Source organism: Musca vetustissima, unplaced genomic scaffold (genome assembly GCF_032173495.1).
Source record: "Musca vetustissima isolate MV318-11 ecotype Yass unplaced genomic scaffold, APGP_CSIRO_Mvet_v1 utg3129, whole genome shotgun sequence".
Taxonomy (NCBI): domain Eukaryota; kingdom Metazoa; phylum Arthropoda; class Insecta; order Diptera; family Muscidae; genus Musca; species Musca vetustissima.
In genome coordinates this window covers 77,872-98,311 of record NW_026880550.1, presented here as the reverse complement: position 1 = coordinate 98,311, position 20,440 = coordinate 77,872, and the positions used below count along the sequence as shown (strand labels likewise).

Sequence of the window (20,440 nt, the reverse complement as noted above, 5' to 3'; positions counted from 1 at the left end):
AAATTTGTCGAATAAGTCCTACTTCCTGAATTTGCAAAAGTATTCAATAGAAATATAACATTGGGAAGCAAAACGCCCACACATGCGAATATATCTTCAAAAATGCAAATATGTGTGATATCAGTTATTATATATCGTCTTGAAATATCTTTTGGACAATGAATGTCAGTTGTCACCGTCCGGTACATAATTGAAAAGAACAGTGTTGAGGATACGGAGAGGTGACAGACATTACGATTGTTTTACGAGCTTTAAATAACACAAATTTAATTTTTATTCGCCTCTTGATGAAACCAACAAAGCTGTAGTTTACCAATGTGCCGGCGACATTGTAGCACGTATGGCACCGAGCGACGACGTCCACAAATCGCATTAAAAATGCATCACTAAAATGCTGTTCATTCATTTGTTCTTTCCATCGTTTATCTGCTCTTCTTTTTGTTTTCGACCATTCGGATTCAAGTCCAATGATAATTTATTAAGATATTTGAGAAAATTGCAATCATAAATACTTGATGTAAACGAAATTAATGCGCTTGTAAACAAATAAACCTTCTCACACAAGTTTGCATTCATAATCATAAAGAAATGTGAATCGGTTGTGCAAACCATTCCAGTAACTCTATAAATTTGTATGCAATTGCAGAAAATTCTTGGGAAAGGCACAGTTTTAAGTTTGCAGATTGGGCGACCACCTAATATCAGAATTGCTATGTACGAACATAAGTCTGCCTAATAGAGAAAACAGTAGTAAGGTAATTTTGACTAACCCATAACTATTGGAGTTTGTATGCCATCCAATATGAATGGTTGATTAGTGTCACCATTGATATATCCAAGTGCCCATTGTGGAAAAAGTGCGATTGATCAGATTCCAACACGAAAATCGCTTAGAGCTGAATAAGAAATGGTTAATTTGCTGCCTTTGTTAGTTATTTGTCAATTATTTGCGCTGTTCTGGTAGTTGCTAACTACTCGGACAGGTGTTCATTATTTCCAAAGTTGAACTTGGCACCTGAGCTAAATGATGTGCCGGCGACAATCAGCCAGTCAAATAGCCAAATAGCTATTGTTTGCATTGCTTGTTTGTTTTAAGTTTTTGTTTATTTATTTATTTGTACTTTTATTAACTTTGCTCAATTAGGCACTCTTTTTATTACTTTTCGAAACGTGATCGTAATTTGTTCGTTTGTTTCATTTTGGCCGCAAACACGGAAGTCTAATTTTAGGTTAGTGGGCAAATTTCGGCATGTCTTTTTTGCTGTGCCTTCTTCATGATTTCACTTTCCTTTAAAAGGAACAAATTCCATGCAAATTGAGAAAATCAGAAGACTTTCGACCTGTTTTTGGCAAGTCCAAACTCGAAAACATAAGCTATGTACACTGACCTACGAAAAAATTGAAAGTTGACATAATTATCGATCAAATGTTACACTGTGCAGCACTACAATCTTGAACCAATCGGGACCGTCAAAATCTGAAAGCTTATGATGGTAAAAGAAAATCCCTAGCTGGGTTTTGAATTATTGGCTTAGGTTTTTGTTTAAATCTGGTTTTAAGTTTTGTCGACTTGGAGCGGATTTTCAACTAATACGTATTGTTTATCACGTAAAATACTCGAAATACTGATTTTCACTCTTCAGCTATGTTTTACCTTTACCCCTTAATTTTCAGAAAAAAATCACAAACTATTCTTTTTAGAAATAAATTACATTGTATGAACACCTACCGCCACTGGTCCGAATCATTTTCTGTGATAAATAATTTGAATTATCCATGCACTGACTTTGTTTCAAGCCATTTTTATATATTTTTGGCAGACCGAAAACAGACACGGGCTGTTATAATAAAATCGTTTTAAAAATTACCTAATAATTATGATGATAAAACAACTAACATGTCAGTGATATTCTGTCAGAACAGTAAAGTGGTTTTAGTTTTGTCCAAGCAGGACAATTATTTCCTTTGCAATTTGAGTTGCTTTAGTGATGGCAACCCGTGTATAATGATTCTACGGAATCCGATTATACACACTATTATCGGATTCCTTACCCCTTATATGAACATTGAATTTCCAATAATATAAAAAAAATCCATAAATACCCAGAATACTACATTAAATTTCGAAAAATCCATTAGCAAAAACAATTCTACAATACCCGATCCAATTAAAGTTTTTCAAATCCTTTTGGGCTTAAATGGAAGTTATGGTTACAGACAAAATGAATAAGACTTTGTTTTTAATACAAATTTACAAATAGATAAATAAACAAACCATTAACCCACAGGCGGTGAAGACTTCAGCTATTAACTATAATTATACACATTCTACAATTCATTCGGAGCGAATACAAGTTTTATAATTAATAATAATTATTGTTCTCATAATTAGTAATAATTATTGTTTGTTGAAATAATAACGACACGTTCTGACAGAATAACTCTGGGGCTATGACGGTTTGTTGACCTTGAAACCAATTTAACATAGATATTGGCAGCATTTTGGCAAGCATATATATTTTTAAAACTCAGATGACTTCCTAAATACGAATGTTGTGATGAAATACTCAGAAGAATACGAAATGGAAGGCGCATAAATGTAACTTTACATTTTTTGCAATTTATTGAATAATAATATTTTTTCAGACATATTTCATGGAACACCATTTATACATTTATACATAAATATAATTCCCACCTAGCATTAGACAACAAATTGGCCGATTCGAATGGCATTCCCAACAAGCTCTCACCCCCAGTTCTCGAAACGTCTCTGTAATTGGAAACAATAAAACGACAACAACAAACACAATAATATTATTAATGCGTACAAATGTCTAAAATTAATTCGAAATTATTAATTTTCATTATAATAATTCTCAAATGAATCCCTACTGAGCCGATACACGCCACCTCCAGTGGATTGTCGTGAATGAATTCTTATTTACGTCTGAATGAAGTGGAAGTGGACGTGACCGTGCTAACAATTAAAACAGCACAAATTTGAAACTGTCGCTGTTCAGAAACGACAATTGACAAAATATGAATGTGTTATGTTTTCAATTGTACCGCGCTACTGCTTCAGCCGTTCGAGGGCTACACGTGGGAAGGCAGTGCTGGTTGGTGTAAGTGTGCTCCAAATGGAACGTGTGATGTTTGTTTAAAGCCACCGATGTTCCGATAATCAACATATTGCTAGTAATTATAATACAATTATGGACACTTTTTTCAAATATGTCCTCACAAGACATTTCGACAAGACAAATTATTGGAATACACTGAGGAAAAAGTAAAAAATATCATATATAAAAATATTATAGTATAATATAATAATGCCATTTGAAGAGGCATACTTACAATCGAATTTAAAACATTATTAAAAAAATGGGTTCATACTTGTTACTTGGTGGAAACAATCCAAATGTGTCTACCTGCAAAACAAAATAAATTAAACAAAAATCAATAAAATATCAATTGCATTAATAATAAAAGTGTACAGAAGTTTTCATTTATTATTTGTTAAATGGTGTTCCACACCACATCCAAATATAAATTAAATGAGAAATATTTTCCACAATATCAGCAAACGAATAAACGAATACAAAACTACGTTCAAACACATATATTGTTCGTGCTTTAGAAAAACTGTGTATGCAAATTGAACATTTGAAATGTGCAAAGGGAGTGAAGTGTGAAAAACGAAACAATATGTTTTATAGTTGACGTTTCTGTGTTCGAGTTTGTGTTTTTTCCCGGCCTTAACTCATACAATTTTTAACATTTTGTAGGAAAACTTAAACAATGGGCAACAAACCATTTACTTCATATCGCCAAACTTTTTTTGAGAGGCTGAACTATTTTTTTAGTATTGTTGAAAAAATTAAAAGAATTTTTTTTAGTTCTACAACATAAATTCTATTTGCAATAACCTATCCTCAAATAATGCAGGGTTTTTATTTCCACTAAACGTAAATCCGTTATTTGTTATGCCCTCAGCCTCATGGCTAATGACTACTACAAATTTCTTTGCACCAAATCAGTTTCTGACAATTTGTCTGTCTGGTGGCTGGTATGCACTTCAACTGTCGCACTGCACTTCAACTGAATTCATCCAAACTTTGCACATAATAATTCTTATACCAAAAATACAGTCCATCCGAAAGTGAAGGCTATAGAGCCACTTCTTTTGGTACCTTCCCACAGTACTACATTTATCTCTTATATTCCTTCCACACATTTGTTCCATCTCGACACTAGACACTGATCCGCAGAACTAAATATAATACAAAAAAAAATTATCAGCTTATGACATAGTACGTAAATAAATGTCGGGAATACCGACTGATACTTCTTTATATTTTGAAACACCAGTTACTAGTTGTACGAGTATGCATAAAACTATTATTAAAACTATTAACATGCGTCCAAATATTAACATGAAATGGCAGTCAATTAAACAGATGGAACTGGTGATTATAATGAAAGTGAAAATTCTCAGTAACTTGAAGATAAAAATCAAAAATTCCGCGCAAAAAGTTTTTTAAGTTTTTGAGATTCAGAACCAAATATATATATATACTACCGTAGCCCGAAAAAGCCTGCAAATGCTTGCCGTACTAAATTGCAATTATTTCTCGTTAGTATATTGTGCACGGTTATCAGCACAACTAAACAAATTGTAATACTTAAATCTATGGCAGGACTGAAATCAATTACCTGTTCAAAACGGTAATTATGAAAAACGTGGCAAAAATAATTTATGCAAAATATAAATTAAAAATTTCTACAAATTAGTTTTGCGATTAGACATTCCATTATACAATAGAACAGAAATTACATACAGATCATGAAACGTACAAACACAGCATAGCCGCCGAATTATCTCATACCACTCCCATATACTATAAATTGTACAATATAAATGTAAATAACGTTTTAAATTGTTTCATCCCAGTATTTCAATTTAAATGTAAATGAGTGCCTAAATTTGTGCAGTAATATGTGTTAAAAATAGGCTTTAAATTCGCATTTAACAGAGTCGCCATAAAATTATTAAAGAACTGTCCTTCATCCGGGGCAACAAGTCCAGTGTTGTCATTTAATATGCCGCTCAATTTAATCGCCATTAAAATAGGCCCAATACATTATTATTTGTAAAAGTCGTTAAATTTAATATTATCGCTTGTTTTCGCTTAAATTTATCAACAGACCATCAACGATTTTTTAACACGACCGTTCAATGTGTTTTTCTCGTCAATGCACAAATAAACAGTTGCACTTGAATTCATATGAGTATGAAAAAATGCCACATTATACGTCTCTTGCGGTGTGTATTTTGGTGAAGTCTGTTGGCAAATCAGTTCATTTTATCAGTTAATAGGTGTTATAATAAAGTTTTGAAAAACAAAACAAAAAAGCAAATACTAAATGTAATTAACCACACAAAAAGCCTTAATGAACTAACGCAATGGTTGGAGAATAGGACTAATTTATGTGTATCCTGAATTTGCATCATTGTTTCCCTTCGCTTTCAAAAAAAAAATAAAATAAATTGACTGTCCGATAATGTAGGTAGTAGTTATATAGCCCTATTACTTCAAAGGTAAACATTGCCGGTTATTATCTTCAATATATATATATATATATATATATGTATATATAGTTTTTCAACTCTTTATAATATCGTGAGGATTATGTGGAGATATCTACTGATTTAGGCAACTTTGAAACGACCCTGGTTAGGAATAAGTTATGTATTGTCCCATTCTTTCCTAAAACCAAAGAACAACGCGATATCCTACAATTTTCCACTCAATCACTCGAAAAATCAACTCTTGATAAAAGTAATCTTCAATTAGGCCCAATGAAGGAAACAACAAACAAACATGTTGAGTTGTCATGCACATCGTTAGGCACGTTCCAATAGAAACATCACACTTTCCACACCTCTAGAGGATGTTATTGAAAAGCAGAATAAACAAAAATCTATGCGGCATCTACGTCCTGTGGATGCACCAGCCACTGAATACCAATAAAATTAAATAAATTTTGGTAGTCGACGAATATCTGACGACGAAGGCGAGCAGTGCAGTGGATGCATATAGGAAGTCCAATCCTAAAACCAACTGGCATAACTCCTGCAGATGTGAACACATTTTAACTCTTATTTTAAATAGCTACAGTTGTCCGTCTGCTTACTTCCTTTGCACAAAAATACAGACATGACTAACAAAGTCTTGCAACTATTTTTTGCTGATGTTGGTTCTTTTGAACAAACATCATTCAAAGTTGCATACGCCTATGACGTCTTCCCACCTCGCAATGGGAAGCAACACTCCTGCGTTTTGGAGGGAGAAAGAATTACAACGGTGGCACACGTCGAATGGAAGAAGGAAGATGGAGGCAACAAAAACTGGTATGAATACAAATAAATTGCCGCAAAACCAAACGAGATTGTGCATCAATGTATTTCATGATATCTGGCTGAAAAGAGGAACCCTGTACATAATGCACCACGTGTTTTATTGGTGGGCGTAGATGAGGTATATTTTTTACAAGTCGAATTGAAACACTAATGTTTAGTGGAAAATATTCTGAGGACTTTTAACGAATTTTAGACACCTCAATATTTGAAATAATTTATTTGCATTCCGAACGTATACACAATTCGTCCGCGCCTTTTATATAACAGACAGACAGAAAATCGACATTACACAAAGGACATTATTTATATGTCACTTTTTAATTTAACCAAAGTATTTAAAGTATGTATTTCATGATCAACTGTATTGATATGACATATACTGACAGGACATAGATCACAGGCCTACTGTATTTAAGGGGTTATTAATTTTGAAATAACGTAGAACAACGTTTGTTCACAGTTTTAATTAAAATTCCAAAGTCCATTATGAAACGTATTTCCACACTCTGCACTTTCACATTGTACATATGTGCATCGGAATGAATTGTATGTATGTATGCTTTCAAACTTCTCTCACACAGGGGAGAATATGGGAAATCTTTAAAACCACATAAGGGATGCATTTTTTGCCAATTTCCAACGGAAGCGATAAGATAGCGCTGAAATGCAATCTAAGGAGAGTGTTGATAGAATTTTGCCATATTGCCGAGACGCTAACCACAACCACCAAACTACTACTAGTCATGTGTGGGAAATCTCATCTATGTCTATATGTTGAGGAAGTAAATGAAAAAAAAATCCCAAGAAAGTATGATAACCCAAATGTCCGACCACAAGAACTTAACTTCAATTCGGGAAATAAAATGAGAAGTCTACGAATTGCTACTTGGACATCAGTAGCAGTGCATCAACACAGATATTTAAACACTCAGAAGGAAATCAATTTCCACAATTGACGAAGGGAGTTCCTAAACGATAAAATGTGGTCAATTTGAAAAAAAAGAAACACTAACTCTGATCGCCATTGTGCACCAGTATTTCCCTGATATTCCACAAACCTAGAAGTAAACGCATTTACCAGTTGAAAAGTCAAGAATTCTATCCATCAGCGTATTCATATCCTACACTTTCATATCCTTGTAATTGAAATGTTGTGGTATTTTAGAGGGAGTAGCGGCAATTTACAAAGGGAAGGTCGGGTATATATTTCATCATTGCTTTATTGAAATAGTATGGACATATCATATGGCCAAAGTAATACATGGGGCATCCTTGCACACCGACCAAGCCGAGGAAAGCGTAAAGCAAAATGATGTTCTTCGGCATATGCTGTCTTTGAGTTTGTGGCCAATAACTAATCTTCTACCGCACAGGAGGATTAGTCCATCCTCATTTTTACATTCATTTTCTATTGAAGATCTAAACTATATTTGGTTACCACGTTGATGAAATTAATGTGTGATTGGAGTTGGAGTTCTTCATGACACATTTTGTATCTAAAATTTCAGCACCAAAAACAAAAGTAAATTGTAATAACGGGCACAACGTCGAACCAACCGAGAGTTACATTAGCTAACATTTGTCTTACGTTTTTTTTTTTTGCGTCTACAAATGGCATCGTGTCATTCAGCTTAAAACATAATTTCTTGGCCTAGGCATCAAATTTCTCTAACTACGTTTTTGGCCCCAAAGCGCCACATTAACAAAATGCATTGCGGCCAAGAAAGCGGCAGCAGCCACTGTAACCCAATTTAGGCAAAGAGCATAAACGTAAATCTTCGAGTTGAATCTACTCGCTTAGTTTGTTATGAGAGTCGGGAAAGACAGCTGCGAAGGCCATTCACGTGGTTTCGTCGTCCTGAGCACCACAAACAATAACAACAACAACATACTTTTGATAGCAAACTAAAATTGGTTTCTGTCTCTGGTTGCATGAAAATCCCTGGCTACGACCACCGGCAACAACTCAGTCTGTCCATTTGGAAAATGGGAATGGAAAACGTTAAATTGTCGTTGATTGTAATGTCGATTAAGCGATAAATTTCAGACGGGTTCAAAAGAAAACAGAATTGGATGACCAACATTCGAGCCAATGCAATTGTAATGCAATAATCCTCAAAAGAAACAAAGACGCGACCAAAAGAAACCAGAGGCAGGGGAGATGTTTCGTCATAAAAAGTTTCACGAATCGCTTGTGGCAATGTGACCGAAAATCAAACACAAATCGAAGCCTGATAAATATTGCCACCAAAGCAAAGGAGAAGAAGAAAACAACACAAAACCAATAATGAAGCTGGTAACGGAGCCGAACGGAAAACCACATTAAAACATTTCTTAAGCATGCATATGCATGGCTCATCCGTGCCACATATGCGACCGCTATAGACGATCATTTCAGCAATAAAAATTCGATATGATATGCCAGGCAAAGTCACAGCAGCAACGTGTAACACACACGTCATACCCCGACGCCACTTCAATAGCAGCAGCGTGAAGTAAAACCACCAAATGTTGCAATGCCACCATGATGCAACAGTAGCACAAACAACAAAAACAAATCTGTAAAAAAATATTTTCAAGACAATATTTATGATATTTAAATAAATTTAATATGGAATAACAACTGCTGAAGCGCCATCCACAGCCACCAATATGTAGTAGCTGCTGCTGATATCCAATAACACCGAACTTATGCCAATGATGGCCTCGATAGTAGCCAGTGTGAATTTTTGCCGTAGTCACAACAAAAACAAACCATATTCAATATGGCATTTGTACAAATATAGTCAAAACGGTTGAAATTGAAATGACTTTAAATCTTTGTATGGCTGGTCTGACGCTGTCGGTGTGTCTTACCCACTTTTTATGACTACACGTTGATGTTGTCGCGGATATTGTTATTGTCGTCATCTACCAATGTCCATATCATTTATTCATATTGAAATCGTCCTAAGTGAAGGTGTGAGATCTTTTGCAAATCCGTAATTTTTGTTAGTTATAAGTCCGTAATTTTTGTTAGTTATAAATCGAACTACTACGCTATATACACATCAAATATACATTATTATTATTAATTCGCTCATATGTTCGGGAATTATAGAAAGAAAGATATAAGAAAACATTGTACTGCGTGCGTGAAGTTAATATTGTACATAGCCGCAGACCCGTAGGATGCGCAGCACATTACTAAATTACAAAAGTCCAATTCAACTAAATTTTGAAAGATATTAAAATTAATTAAATCTTATTTGCAAAAACAACATCGGAATGGCTAAATATTGGATATACCCAAATCCTAAAATCGCCGACTACTGATACTCTCACCCTATATCATTCTCTAGTTTCTAATTGCTTTGGTTTTTGGTTTCTTATTTAAACACAATCTTTGATAAAAATTTCTAATTGAGTATAAAAGAAATGTCACATTTTTCTTACGTAAAGTTGTGTATGAAAACACAACTTTACGCGATTATCTTGAAAACTTCGTTGTTTCAAGAACAGAACTACATTCCTTCTTTAATTGTTTATCCTCATGTTTGTTCTTCATTGTCGTGCTTGTCTAACAAAAACTTTACAATTTTTAATTCTTGCATTGTGTGATTTTGATTGATCACCTTGGACACCTAAAAACTCAACCGAACACCCAACTCGCTTGAAACACACGACACAGAAACAGAAATGTGTAACAATTTAAGAAGAAAACGAAGAAAAATAAACGACACGAACTTTTAATTAATTACCAGCAAAAGATTAAAGAAACTGTCTGAAAATTTTCAACAATTCGAAGAAATAAACGGAAGCCGTGCAGGCATATCCCCCCTTAAGGATTGCCAATGTAGATGTATGTTTTAATGAAATATGACATGTTAATTTATTTTTAACAATTCGATGCCTTATTTGACACGATGACATTGAACTTGAACTGTTTTGAAAGCGATCGAACATTTTATTTTGTATGTGGGAGACACACATATTCACATATTTGAGGGGAGATTACAATACGAAATCGAACTAATCCATTGAATCAACTTAATATAGATGTACATTAAATTAATGTTAATGAAATTGAATTGCATCGGAAATACGATAAAAAAAGAAATATAACAGATCTGCCAATGTAATAACGGGGACACCGATATAGTGAATATGATATGTTACAGGCAGTACACTAACGAATAATGGGGTTCTAAAGTCTATTTCTGGGCATAAGAATCAAATATCTATTGAAGAATTCTGGATACTGTGAAAAGGCCCTGCAGAAATTAATTACTGTATACAGAAAAATGATTCTACGTTGGTTATTGTCATTGGGGTTGTTGTCAACAAACCGAACGTAGCAGAAGATCCAAAAGTAGTGAAGTCAACTTAGGCAAAGTTCTAAAAGCATGTTACACGAGCTGAATTCGGACAAATTCTAGCTTGGAATAACAGATGTAAAACGGGGTCCACAATACACACCGAGTGGACTTCGTAAATCTAAACACACTTTTAAAAACACACATTTTTATTGGCATTTTATTGAAACTAGATGATTGAAATTTAAAAAAAATGAAAATTATCAAACCAATGTTTTTCATTACAAATACAAATATAGTTTTTATAGATACATACATAGAAGCTGGGGAAATGATTATTAGTAAATAAATTGTATTATTGTATATTGTATTATATTTTATTACTGTTAAACAGACATATCAAACTATGTAATAACATTTCTTAGTTTTTTTTTAATTATTGGTGCTAAATTGTTGAAACAGTGACTTTTTTGCCATTTTAATTTAACTAACGCGCTCAGTGGATCTAATATTATATATATTTTTTTTATTTCCAGTACGACAACGTCAATTCTTGTCTTAATGTTTTACGTTCACAAACGGTTTCCGGCTTAGATAATATTACCACCAGCGACATCTGCTGCGGTCGCTTGAAAGCAGTCTTGGCATTATTTTTCGCCCTAAGCCGATTCAAACAACAATCGAAGCAGGGAAAACAAAACACCACGTCCGGTTTATCGATAAAAGTCGATATCCATCAACAGCCGAATGCAACAACCGCCACACAGTGCGTGGAGAAGACAACACCGTCGACGAACTCAACGTCCACCATACAAAACATACAGAACGGAAATGACAGCATGGTGAATAGGTAAGTGTCTGGAATAGAATAAGTGAAGAGGTGTGTGTCTCCAATAAAATGCAACATGAAAATCTACAACTTGGTGAATACGACAGTACAGGGTAACGCAGACGAGAGAGTTTGAAAAGAGGTGAAATCATGGACAGCCGTTAAATACCTAACATCACCATTCACATTTCCACTGAACATACACTTAAAAATATTAAATGATAGAATATTTCCCACAGACAATTAAAAAAACATTCCAAACACAATACAAAATATATTTATTAGCGTAGACAGTCGTGGTCTATACAAAAATAAGTGAGAGGCGAATATAATGTGTTTCTTCAGATATTTAAAACTCTAAATAAAAAATACACTTAGCAGTAATATATTTGCATATACAGTCCACGCGCGGTATAACGGATATACAGTTTAACAAATTGTAGGATCGACTTTGTACGCTGCCTACCGCATATAAGGAACGATTTTCAAATTTGTATACTGGATATAACGAATGGTGCAAACATAACGGTTTTGTCTTATAAACCAGTAAAAAAGGGTTACTTGTGTTAGTAAAAAAGTTATATATAATATTGACCCTTTTTGGGGGAGGTAAAGATAATAGGTGTGGACATTCCATTTGCCTGACATTGGATATGTAAAAATTAAATTTTTGACCCTTTGTAGGGGAGGTACCATAAAGGATGTGCAAAGTTTGGTTCGTTCCCAACTTCGCACTTAATCTAGGCGTGTAAAGATAATAGGTGTGGACATTCCATTTGCCACATTTTTACCGTATAAAAGTGTATATACCTTCATTAGCCATAAGGCCAACACTTACATCATTTTAGAAATGGATTAAAATGTGAATAACTTTTTTTTTTTTTTTTTTTTGTTTAATAAAATTTCAACTCAAAAACCAACGCGATATAACCAACGATCCTGGCAATACATCATTTTTTATATCGGGCGTTGACTGCGTATGTGACAAAAAACGAAGTTTAACCACCGTTTTCCCGAATAAAACGTTGCACCAATTGCCTACTCTTGAAATATAAATCGGAATTCACAACAATATTTATTGCATGGTAACCAAAAAATGTTAAAAAATTTAGTTTATTTTTAGTGTGTTCGTATACGTAAACAAATACCAGCTCATGGGATTTAATATCATGCAAGAGAATATCGCTCATTTGCTGCAAGACCGGCATAAATAAAAAAATCGATTTTGCAGAAAAAGTCGATTGCAGATGTCAATTTACTCACAATTTATATGGGACAGAGGAACTTCTAAAAAATCACTAAAAAACGACTTTTGAGTTAATAATGCCGGTCTTGCAGCAAATGAGCGATATGAAAAAAATAAGATTTGTTTACGGTTTTATTATCACAAGGTTATTCCCAAATCTAGTACAACTGCGACATTACATTATATTTCCTTTCTCAAATTAACTCTACCTCTTTGTGATTGGTTCGACTATAAAGATACGTATTTTCTTCCCAACATTGTAACGTTGCCACCGGAGAAAACTCCTTCTAACCAACTCCCAGAAACACTCACTCCACCACGCATACATGCATAGTTCAAATCAAATCACTTAAATGGAAATACCATGAAATCATGCGAAATTGTTTCACTTTATCAAATCAAAATTTAATATAATTTATCAGAAAATTTAACGGAAATTTCTGAACACATTCATTGTTGCATAAAAACAACGCAGCCATCGAAATATTATAGCCGAAAGCGGATATCACAGGAAGTAGAGTCTGTTGCCCGGACGTATTGCATGGTTTGAGGGTAAATATTCTCATTTTTCTCTCGCAAAAAATAAAAAAACAAACTTTCTCCTTTGTCGTCCCAAGCAAACAAAAATACACATTGTTGCTGAAATTAGAAAACTTGTATAGCATGGCCAAGTATAGACAACACAAAATCCACCCTCCCCCATGAACCCAACCCCCACCATTTGACTCCAATTCCACAGCTCCAACGAGGTATAGACACGCGTACATGTAAATATACTCCTTGGAAATCCCAAAAGGCAGGAACAGGAAGTTGTTGTTACGGTTTCCAGCATCCCAAGCATTTGTCACCCATACACAGGCAGTGTATGTGTATGTATATGCTCTGAAGGAAGGTCGCTGAAGGCGGGGAATATGCGAAGCACACAGTGTTTGAATAGGTCGTTAAAAACAGAACGTTTAACTTTCATTTTTCACTATTATGGAGTTGGGAGTTTTATGTAGCTGTTCTCCATCCACGTTCAACATCTTAAGGACAAAGTTTTCTTGTTTTGGCATCAACAATTTATGGGGGGAAATATCAATGCTCACAAAGAAAGCAGTCCTGTAAGAGAGTGGGGGCGTCGTCAGTGTTGTTGACATTCGTTTATCTTCATTTTATGGAGGGATATGGCAGACTCAACATTCGATACCGAAATATAAGTCATATTTTTAGATAGGGCTATTTATGGACATATTTATGTTGATATTATTTTTGGATTTGAGGATTATTTAAAAATACAATTATTCAGGATGCATCGGGAAAAGCGTAACAAATGAACATTTGCCTATTCTTGGGCGATCTCCTCCATAGTATAGAACATTGTTGCAGATTACAACTACTTGTATTTGAAAATAATTTATTTACTAAAAACAACAGTCCACTAACTAAACACTATTCCTAATGAAAGTCATTTATATGTAAAAATGTTAGCCGATTTCCCCAGAAACTCTATATTTGTAATTCGTCTAAACATTTTAGAAAAAGTCCCATCTGTTCATAGCACCAGTCCTGCGATGATGTTAATGTCTGCTGCCGAATTTAAATATTGTGTTGGCATCGACAAAATACGAGACCGCAATAAATACGACTTCCACCAGCCGGTGTGGTATGGTGGCATTCTCTAGTCCTGATGAATATTGTTTACAAACATCATCCTCCAAAATGTATTTAATGTTTGATATCCTTGTACAGCCGAATGCTTCTGTGCGGGCATTATAAGGGTAGTTGGCTGTGTATTTTTGTTTCCTTTTTCCTTCTTGTGTTTGTGTTACGCATTGCCACTGAATCAGTGGATGTCTGAAGTTGGCACGACAGTACGTGTTTGTCGGAGAGAGAACACATTTATTATTTTACTACTACTCTGCTTTGGTCTCCTGGATGTTGAAGGTTTGTTTGGTGCTGAGTGTGGCCACAGCAGACACAATAAAGTAAAAATTTGTATTTTGGTATATTATGCCCATAGAGAGTTCAAAGCAGGATAACTTATACATAAATATAAATTTAAATCAGCCATGAAAATATATAAACTGAAACTGAAATATTACAAATAGCATTACTTGCTGATTATTGTACTGGATTAATTCAATTAATTTATATTTTAAAGTTGTAAAAATTGATATGCATATTTTGAAATTGTTTTGATATGCGAAAATCTGCAGCATTTTTACTAACTTTAATTTTGGGAAATGTAACAAATTTCCATATCAAATCAATCCATTAACATAATTGTCACCCAGTCATTGTTCTTCCCTTTCAGGCAATTTCCTTCATATGTACCCAAATCGTTGACATCATGTTTGCATTTAAACCTTATTTAGGGGGTATTTGTTGATAAAATAAAAATAAATTGAATTTGAATTTCGACCGACGTAGCAAAAACTGCCCGCAGCAAAACGAAAAGTTAAGCCACATTCGTCAACATATTTCACCAAAACGAAACCGACACGAATGGTTGACAAATTCACAGGACAACAATCAGAAACCCGATTTACTTCATCTTGTTTGTGGTTTGGAGTCACAACTCAAACATAAATTTTGAAGTGGGGTTGTGTTGCGAATATTGGCCATGATTAGGCATTGACTTTCAAGGGGTCTAAATCTTTAAACCAAATGCATTTACATTAAATACTCGTCAAGTCTCACACTGTTTTACGGCTACCCGTTCTATTTCCCACGGACTATGTGGTTTCCAAGGGATTACTATTTGCCTACATGCTTCTCCGGTTTGTTATAAGCTCAGTATTAAGTCTGCAAACATGTTTTTCGTATGCATTAGAATTTTCTTCGACAAGATGTAGTTTGAACACTGTATGTGTTTTGGTGTGTACATAAACTTTGTACCTTCTGTTGCTCCAATAGCTCCATTACCCGCTACAAGGGTAGTTTTAAAGATGCCTTTGCTCAGACATTCAGCTGTGGATGTTGGCTTGTGAAACAAAATGACATGAGCTGAAATAAATACGTCGTCCCCAAAGCTTCTTGTGTGCTACGACGATTCGCCAAGACGAGAGCTAATGGCTTTCCTTTTCTGCCTGACTAACTGAAGAGGTAATCACGTGTACTTAAATGACTCTCAGACTTTTAATGTCCCATGTATCTGAAATAGCAACTGAAAAATTTTCTTTGTAAAGCTTTTAAAAAATGGAACGTTGGGAAGAATTCATTTCGGAATTTGGAGTTTTTCATCAGTTGCGCTTAATGGCTCCCACTCCACCAAGGCATATCCAGTTGTATTTAATACACTAAGACGTTAACATCAACTCTCGAAGATTTTAGTATTTATATGTATAAGTTTCATTAATTGTTTTAACATAGTACAAACAATTGAATTGTTTTATTATTAATTTGTTATATATATAATATATATATATATATGTATATATTGCGATCACTTTAAAAAATCTAAGCATTGCCAGAACTTCTACTTATTAAATATTCAAAGTGTGCTGTATTGTGTAACAAAAGCGTACGATTATTCAGAGTCTCATAAAATGTGCGGATATTTGTCTGCATTTCCTCAGGGAAAGTGACCAACTACACAAACAGTAGCTATAAAATGCCTGCAGTGTTTACTTTACATTTTATTCCGTATCCCTTAGTCAATATCACACAGCCGGGGCCGGGGCGATATTTAACTGTCTGTCTATAAATGCATTGAATTTTATTGGTTTAAGTGCCATACAAAATAGTAGACATGCCATATATGAATGTAGAAATACACATACAGACTGGCATATGTATGAAAAACAATAAATAAATCAAAATCAAATATGCTCGGAGCGCCAAATTATGATCGGAAATTAAATGCATACAAAACGAACTCCACTGTAGTTTCTAGTGAAGGGGGGAACGCTATGAAAAAAGTTTCGGATTCCAATGAATAATTTACCGAAATAAGCGTAGTGATGAAATTAAAGGCTTTATATTTTGCCGTTGGCAGCCAGACAAAATACTTAATAATAAAAAGGGATAAAAGCATTTATAAAATAATTAAGTCTTATTGTTATTCTACGAACAGCAACAGCTTGTTGCGGGTTGCTGATACGGTGGTGGCATGGCATTGTTAACGATAAGTTTTCAATTATCCTTTAAATTCTTATTTGTGTAAATTCTTGAGGGAGTTATTTAAGTGGCAACGGCCCCGGCAACAATTTCTATTTAAGGTAACCATTTTCATTTGTTTTTCGATGAATTTGTTGAAACAGATGCAGACCAAGTTATATTAAAATTTGTTTAATTTGAATAATTTGGGTTATTGTCAGAAATCAATAGTTACATGGAATCTAAGCTTTTTCATATGTAGTCCTTGAAATATGAGCACAAAGTGTCTGTGTTTGAGTCTTCTCGTGATTTTGACATTTGTGATAAAGTCGGTAGTGGTAGCGTTTCTAAAAAATGGTTTGCATCAAATTAATTTGAAAATGTGTTATTTTGACAAGAGTAAGTCCAAAGATGGAAGAAGTAGATTACTTTTAAATCACTTTTCAAGTACATTTTTAAAATGAGCTGATTCGCCAGTACCAATGATCCAAATGACATCGAAACCCTTGCCTTACCTGACAGAGAAAACAGAAAGGCATAAAATTATACAATGGCGATAATTGCGTGAGATTTATTGGAAATAGGAAATGTACATGTTGCTACCCGCCGTCATACCAAGGGAACGGAAGAAATGTTGGCTTGTGTGTAGACTAAGTGGCCGGAATGGTGATTTACGCCGTTGAGGAATACGAGTATTCATGCTTTTGGTCGCATGAGTGGCACATGCTGCAGCATATCCGCTCTGACTACATGCTGTAAACCAAGACACATATTGAAGGACACCAACAGCTACAAATGTCTCACAATCATATACACACGCATTTAAAAAATGTATTTTTGTAAAAAGTTTTGTCAATGGCCTGCAAAAAGGCCTAACAATTGGCAAAGGGCCACCATTGTAGCAATCCTCTCGTGTATGGACATTCTGCACTAAAAAGGGGTCGGATTATTGCTATTATCATTTGAGTGTGTTGGAAACTCCCGAGTCTGTGGCCATTACTCCATGTTGTCTGTTAGGCAGGCAATTTTGTGTAGGTTGATATTATGATGGAACCATGAAGAAGTGTCTGTGATATGACAGAATTACTGTTACATTAAACAAAAGAAACATGGCCAAAGCGAAAATAAAATCAGTTCCATTTGTTAACATTACCTGATACATTGTATAAATGAGGACATCTGTGCCTACAAATTTTGTAGGCGCTGGTTTTTTCTCGAAAATAGTAGAAACTCATATGCCAGAAAAAAAATACAAAAGCTATAGGAGCTTGGTTATGTATAGCCTGCCTCTCACCTTGTATTCGACTGGACTCTTATCGCCAAAATGAAATGTCGTCGGCACAGCTGATTTGTAACGTTTCACCTAACAGACTGGAAATAGTGAAATTATCATTTCCAGTAAATCTTGTTTACTCTTCCTACTTATCTAAGTGGATCAGAAACGAGTTTAAATGGGAAAATGAAAATATGCAAAACTCTCAAAACTACTAAGCAAAAATAGCCTCATACTCGAACAAGCAAAACATAGCGCAGACTAAAACACCCTGCAAATGAACAAGTTCCAAGGCCTCAAATGTTGTTAGACTGATCAAACAAAAATATTTATTATTGTTGTTTATGTATTAAAGCAAATAAAATACACAGACAATACAAACAAATTAAACTCCAAACTTATATTGAAGTTCAATGAGACAGACAACCGATAGAAGGACGGGACATCATACACACACAACGTACATAAATTTGTTTGTAAAGCAAGTATGGGGGGTATACAAACAACTAATTGTAATTTTATTAATAACACAACAATGGGCATACGAACGAACACGGCGTATTCAAGTGACAGAGCGATCTGCGAGGGGGTATGTCCATCGTCGGACTTGTTTGAGATTACGACGTATGTCTTTAGTTAATAGAAATTAGAAGCGGTGAGTAAACGTTTTTTCTACATCTGTCATAGCCTTGTTTTCGTTGCGTGTAATGGCTTACTATCAAGTTATGTGTGCTCCCCGGCAATATCGAATCCCGAGTGAAAATAAAGCAATTATCGACTGACATCCATTGATTTTACTATTGTTTAGAGTCGATTAACAACTACTAAATAACCATTAAAATATCTAATGTAAGGGCAAACAACTGGAATGGATTTTGGAGAACCATTTACAACCAGAATGTGTGAAAATATGCCAGTTCACACTGATAAATATACAGCTATACTTAAGTGTTTACACTGATATCCAGCATAATAACAATTATAATAATCGTAACAAGACGCCTAGTCTAGCTCTGAATATTCGAAGTCTATAAGTCGAGCAATTTTTAATTTTTACATTTACAATCTTGAGTTTACAGAAATGCATATCCCTGAAACGAAACTACTTCGATTTGTCGGACATTATCCACTTTTTTATAAAACATGTGTTTCGATGTATTAGAGAAAATCATTAAAATATGATGTTCGTAAACACTTGGCAAGCTAATAAACAACATCAACTTGAGCACTAATCAATGTCATTCCAAGTATAAACAATTTTTTGGAAGAATATAAACAAAGCGAATAGGGCGAATGCATATAAACGCACGAGTTTGTTGAACTAAAAGTACAAATGTATGCGCTCGTTTGGCCAAATTCCCCTCAGCTATTAATAGACAGTGGCAACTAAAACGTCAACTGATGTTACTGTAGCTCAACAGACACTAATATTTAATAATATCCATAAAATATGGCTGTGGATGGAGGCAACATCTTGCATCAACAGAACCAAACCAGTCTGTGAAAGAAGACCATGGTTCATACAAAACACAACATCAAACACGACATGAGTAAACATGTTGCGATAAATGAACACAGCTTCCAACGTTCCAGCTAGCAGCTGTACAGCTGTTCCATTGTTTACATATTATTCTTCCCTCAGTATCGGGTAGATACGAACAACTGTAGACATGTACGTTAGGGTGTTCCGCATAATACAATATGGAAGATTCTCTATGCTATACAAATTTATTAAGTTCGAAGCGTATTTTATACCGTGTATATATTTTGCACATAATGGAAGAGAAATATGCAACGAATATAAGAACAGCTCATAAAAGAGAAATATATACAGTGGTGGACACATTTTAAAACATCAACTGTAGTATTTTTTTTTTTGACCAGCACTCGATACGTTTGAAGTATTAGAAAAAATATTACAAATACCTTAGATATACTGTACTAAAGAGATTTAGTGTGATTGCATAAATAACGATTTAAATGAAAAAACTTCGACTTGGACAAGTAATTAAAATATCGTGTGATTTTTTTACATTAATGCTGATAATTTAAAAATAGTAACAAACAACTTTGTTTTAATAAATTAAGTATCAATAAATTCATTTACGGAACGTCACCCTTAATATAGAAAATTAATGTCCAAATGTACCAAAAATTTAACCCAGATATGCCGAGGACACAAAATGCAGTACACCTGTTATTATTTTCAAGTTACTGTTAATTTTATAATCAGAATGCTAAGGCTCTGCAGAACGTAGCTGTAAATTACCAAGCAGTAAACACAGAATTTATA

At 34.4% G+C, this 20,440-nt stretch overlaps 1 protein-coding gene across 1 annotated transcript in view; it reads left to right on the top strand.

The window, feature by feature from the left end:
- The window catches only part of LOC133326230 (protein sickie), an 82,119-nt gene that overhangs the window by 17,698 nt on the left and 43,981 nt on the right, over positions 1–20,440 (top strand). The window contains exon 3 of the mRNA XM_061534911.1: positions 11,256–11,569. Within this exon, the coding sequence (XP_061390895.1) occupies positions 11,256–11,569 (314 nt within the window). The remainder of the gene's footprint in view (positions 1–11,255; positions 11,570–20,440) is intronic.